The following is a 5,782-nucleotide window of genomic DNA, read 5'->3' on the forward strand; positions in this document are numbered from 1 at the left end:
GAAAAATCAATTGCTAAAATTCCAGGAAGAAATGAAAACCAAGAACACCTGATGTCCCCTGAGCTGATAGACTATGAGGAAGAGATTATCCCAGCGATGGTCCCTCGGTTGAAGTCACTAGAATCCCAAAGATTTGAGAAAATAAACCAGAAACAGGAGTCCCAAAGATTAGAAAAATCAGATGCTGAAGTTGCAAGCTGAAGACATTGGAATCCCAAGAACTTGAAAAGCCATTTGCTGAAATTTCAAGAAGAAATGAAAACCAAGAACCACCAAGATGTTCCCTGAGCTGATAGACTATGATGCAGAGATTATCCCAGCGATGGTTCCTCGGTTGAAGACACTAGAATCCACCAGACACTAGACACCAGAAACAGGAGTTGCAAGATGAAATGGAAAGTATGAATACCGAAGGCAACATGGAATCTCGAATACTTGGGTCGAAAGGATATTCGTCCGTGTTCGTGTTCGAGGACCTTCCATTTCGTTGGGGCTCTAGAGGAAACGGTAACGCTCCTCGAGGACGCAGGCCGGAGCGCAGGCTCGCTATTTAAAAGAGGCCAGGGCGCTTAAAGCGCAAGTATAAAGCAGAGTATGTTCCGTGCAGGACGGTAGAAGAACACGGGGAGAAAGGGCCAGAAGAGGAGCGCGGTTCAAGGAGCAGGACGGAGAGAACTCCTGGGTCAAGGGTCAGACGTTCCGAAGTTGCCCGCTCGCTCCGTGGGTCCAGCGGACGGTGTACAGGGTGGCCACTTTCGACACGACACTTGTACGCTTCTCCGAGCTCCCGGTGTCTGGAATAGACGAGAAGAAACGGCTACGATGTGTAGCTGCTATATTTTTGATGTTAGAGGAAGGAGGAACAAGTCAATTTATTAGTTCGACGCGTTGACTGCCGGACGAATATTTTTGAAAATTTCTAGTAGGATGAAATCTTATTTAGAGCATTGGAGACTACGTAATCAATCATTTATCATGGTATTTATTTTTGTGACTTCGTCGAAATTTATGACGTTCGTTTAAATTCGTTTCCTGTGATGCTTAACTTTTAGAATGAATTTGTTTATTCAGTATTCATCACCACGAATTGTCGCCTAAGCATCTTTAATAATTGACCAATTTAAACATAAAGAAATTGAGTGACATTATCAAACAATAATTCAGAATTGATAAGAGTCCAACCATGTCCTCGAACCTAGTACTTAGCCCTAGGGAACAATTAGTATCCAACTACAGTTTCCTCAGTGCTGAATATTAAAAATAAATAAAAACGAGGCTGGCAACCCTCTGTTCGGGGCACCCTGTATATCGTTCTTCGCATTACGATGATACAAAGTCGGCGCTGAAGTACACGTACAGCGCACATAAAATCATTCCAAGGAGGAAAGGGGTTCCACGGTGCAAGGAGGGAAAGAATCGCGAAGGAGATCGCGGTCGAGTCGTCACCATAATCATCATCGTCGTCGTCGATACGCCAGGGACTGCTAGGCTCGATCCCCATAAATGACAACGTCGCCAGTCGTGAATTATGGGCAATAGCGACAGGCCTAGCCTAACAACCGCCAAGACGCTACGAGGAATTTATAATACACTATTTCTACCTAGCATTGATGACCTCTGAAGATGACTCGTTGTAAGCTCGTTTCTGAGACCGTTTTTACGCGACGCATATTCTTCTCGAAAAATCAGTCGTTATCGATCCGTGTTTACTGACCTCCTGTTAGGTTTCTGGAACTATAGAACCTCGGTTTCACATCGGTTTTGTCTTCTGATTTGCAGCAGGGAGAATCACTGCGAGATCGAGCGGCGACGGCGGAACAAGATGACCGCCTACATCACCGAACTTTCGGACATGGTGCCGACATGTTCTGCACTGGCTCGGAAACCCGACAAATTGACCATACTCAGGATGGCGGTCGCCCATATGAAGGCCCTCAGAGGTGAGTAATTGCGTTTATTTATTTATAACGTTTGGAGACAGAAGAAAACGAATACTGCCTCTTTTCCTGAACATATTAGTCCCCACGTCAGCAAGACGTGGGCAACAGGACTTTTCGTTAAGCAGTGTTATAGCTAGACTGCGAATCTTTATGCATTTATAAGAAATTTGAATGTGCAAGAACCTACAAAATCCAAACAATATGTAAAAATATGAAAAAGATTGAAAGTAAAATTCACGTTATCATATTTGCAGAATAAAATAAATTCCTATTTAGGTTAAATTTTTGTAGGCACGTTCGTGAAGATTTTATTTTGCATAAACATCCGCAGTCTAGTTATAGCTATTTAGTCAGTGTTCCCTTTCGAGAGGCCCAATTGAGATCCACCTGATCCGGGAACAAGCTTCCACATGTGCAACCAGGGGGAAATCGATTTCTTGTCACGAAATGGACCAGTACTGTGTGTGTATACTTGATTTAGTGTCCTCTGCGTGTTTTACAATCGTAAAACAATCTTTCTGTCGCTATATAATTTATAATGATAAGCATGGTCAACGTCAGCAGACACTAGGCACTCTACATTGGGAATATTCAATCATTGGAAGCTTCGACTTAAAAATTCTGTGTGTGTATACTTAATTTAGTGTGTCCTCTGCGTGTTTTACAATCGTAAAACAATCTTTCTGTCACTGTATAATTTATAATAATAAGCGTGGTCAACATTAGCAAACATTGGACTCTTTACATTGGGAATAATTAATAATTAGAGGCTCTGGCTTTAAAACTCGAGGTGATAAAACTCCTGCAATGAAAATATTTGTCATGACTGATAAAGTTGATCGTTGACCAGTTGATCGTTTGATTCGCGATCGCTCGAACGGGTCTGGATATTTTCAAAGTTACGCATCGATATCGAGCGCGCATGGACGGAGCGTAATTTAATCGCCAGGAGTCATAGCTTAAAGATCGCGTTGCCGAAGTTATTTTGCTGCTCGTGCCGGATAACTCAAACATCGCCGGGACTTAATCGTCACGTTCCTCGTTGAACTACTTTGTGTCTTATCGGCCAGCCAGGGCTGAAAATGTATTCTTTCGCGTTCGATAATATCGCGCATTTCAATCTGCCACATGTTTCCAATCTGCTCTTGAAAATTCCTCTTCGATCAAACGCGATTCTGCGATGGACTTTTGTTAGCTTTGTTGGATTGATGTCGCAGGTAATGATGAATTTTTATATTGCGTCCTTTGAAGAAACACTTTGAACTCTTGTAGCTTTCAGAGTCTCGTCTGTGTTTGAGCTTCGAGGTGAATGTAGATGGACACGTGGATGTATATGAATAAGATAGTTTGAAAGGTTGGTTTGGATCATCTTAAGCTGACTTTGTTAATGGAAAAACGTGTTATATGAAGACAGCGGTTTAACAGTTTTAAATATATCACGTGTAATACCTAGAAAATGACCTGGACTCGCAAAGGAATGATGTTTGAGTGAAGTTATTCATGGTGTCTATAACGTGTCCATGGAAAACCGCATTATACAACCACTCCATCACAGTGGCTATCCTCCTACCTCATCTAACATCCAGAAAATGACCTGGACTTGCGAAATAATGATGTTTGAATCAAGTTATCCATGATGTCCATCACATGCCCATAGAAAAACGCCTTATGCAAGCACTCCACCACAATGATTATCCCTCTACATCATCCAACATCCAGAAAATTACCTGGACTCGCAAAGGAATGATGTTTGAGTGAAGTTATCCATGATGTCTATAATGTTTCCACGGAAAACCGCATTATACAACCACTCCATCACAGTGGCTATTCTCCTACCTCATTTAACATCCAGAAAATGACCAGGATTCGCGAAGGAATGATGTTTGAATCAAGTTATCCATGATGTCCATCACATGCCCATAGAAAAACGCCTTATGCAGATACTCCACCACAGTGACTATCCCTCTACCTCATCTAACATCCAGAAAATGACCTGGACTTGCGAAATAATGATGTTTGAGCCAAGTTATCCATGATGTCCATCACATGCCCATAGAAAAACGCCTTATGCAAGCACTCCACCACAATGATTATCCCTCTACATCATTAACATCCAGAAAATTACCTGGACTCGCAAAGGAATTATGTTTGAGGCATGTTATCCATGATGTCTATAACGTTTCCACGGAAAACCGCATTATACAACCACTCCATCACAGTGGCTATCCTCCTACCTCATCTAACATCCAGAAAATGACCTGGACTTGCGAAATAATGATGTTTGAGCCAAGTTATCCATGATGTCCATCACATGCCCATAGAAAAACGCCTTATGCAGATACTCCACCACAGTGACTCTCCCTCTACCTCATCTAACATCCACAAAATGACCTGGACTTGCGAAATAATGATGTTTGAATCAAGTTATCCATGATGTCCATCACATGCCCATAGATAAACGCCTTATGCAGATACTCCACCACAGTGACTATCCCTCTACCTCATCTAACATCCATAAGATGACCTGGACTCGCAAAGGATTCCTCTGTGAACTAGTTATCCAGGATCTCCCATAGCCTAGCAGTGGAAAACCGCTTAAAACAAAGACATCCTTCTACTGGGTGTCCTTCCATCTCACTTAACATCCAGAAAATGACCTGTACCCCTGAATGAAGAGAGCTCCTTCTATTATCCATCCAGCATCTGGGTATCCTGTGTCCCGCGACGCAGGGGTCTCGTGTCACTGGTCTTCGATGGGAATTCATCCGGCCAGTGCGCACCGGAACGGTCGTAATTCACCGAAGGTTTCGTCGTACGGTGGTCATATCGAATGCAGAAAGCGCGATATATGCTTCCGGTGTAAGAATGGGTGGAGTTGCTCCGTCGGCTGTCCCTTTAGCCCCCGGGGTCCCCCGTGTTGCGTGCACACACGCATTATACAACCGGCCTCCTCCTCCCCCGCCCGTCTCTGGATGGGTGTGCGTGCCGTGATTCCAGCTAAGTATTGGTGGTGCGTCGCATTGTTTATAGCCGCTTCTCCTCTTTCCCGACAAGAGGGCCGCTGAATACAAATTGCCCCAACGAGAGAGCCTCTCTCTTACCTGACCGGGAGGAGAGGCTATCGCCTCCGGGATATGTCGACGCTCGTTTGCGCGTACACGCACCACCCCCGTCCTCGTTGCACCCGTGAGACGCGTCAGCCGGTCGTTTCAACCGCGTTTGTCTTTTACGTTTCCTTCCCTTTTATTTTTTTTTCTCTCTCTCTCTCGACACATTGCTACTTTACATCTTGATGAATCGATGGGGGATAAGGGAAGCTACCGTCACTTTATAGATAGTGTTTCGCCTCGTATAGATTCCGGATAACTCCATTAGAGAAGATTTTCGGTGGATACTGGGGGACAACTGGTGCGACCATCGATTTTGGGATACCGGGGTTGATTAAGATGCTACCATGGCTGGCTCTGATGAGGTCCACTGGAGAATATTCTATTCGCTTTCTGGATACATAAGGACATATCGATCATCAAGTGTGCTTTATGTACTGGTTTGGGACACTGGATGGCGTCCACCCACTGCGATGCATTCACTTTACTCCTTGCCCTGGGACACTCAGGCACATCATGTTCTCCGTCGATTTTGGAAGCACCCAATCTAGACCCAATGGGGAAGACCCAATGTAGACTAGTTCGATCCTCCGTTAATCGGTTGCGTCGAGTACTTACACCATCGATTTTGAACTATGAACCTAGTTAAGTGAGGATCTGACCCCTTCCAAACTCTCAAGTCCCGCCTCAACATGCCAAAAAACACGATTAAGTTAGGTTAGATCTGGAGCTCCC

The 5,782-nt window shown here is 44.2% G+C and overlaps 1 protein-coding gene across 3 annotated transcripts in view; it reads left to right on the forward strand.

Annotated features, from left to right (window-relative positions):
- The window catches only part of LOC128879408 (aryl hydrocarbon receptor nuclear translocator homolog), a 45,902-nt gene that overhangs the window by 31,911 nt on the left and 8,209 nt on the right, over nt 1–5,782 (forward strand). For all 3 annotated transcript variants that reach the window (XM_054128510.1, XM_054128508.1, XM_054128507.1), the window contains one exon: nt 1,780–1,940. In XM_054128510.1, the coding sequence (XP_053984485.1) occupies nt 1,780–1,940 (161 nt within the window). The remainder of the gene's footprint in view (nt 1–1,779; nt 1,941–5,782) is intronic.

Source organism: Hylaeus volcanicus, chromosome 7 (genome assembly GCF_026283585.1).
Source record: "Hylaeus volcanicus isolate JK05 chromosome 7, UHH_iyHylVolc1.0_haploid, whole genome shotgun sequence".
NCBI lineage: Eukaryota > Metazoa > Arthropoda > Insecta > Hymenoptera > Colletidae > Hylaeus > Hylaeus volcanicus.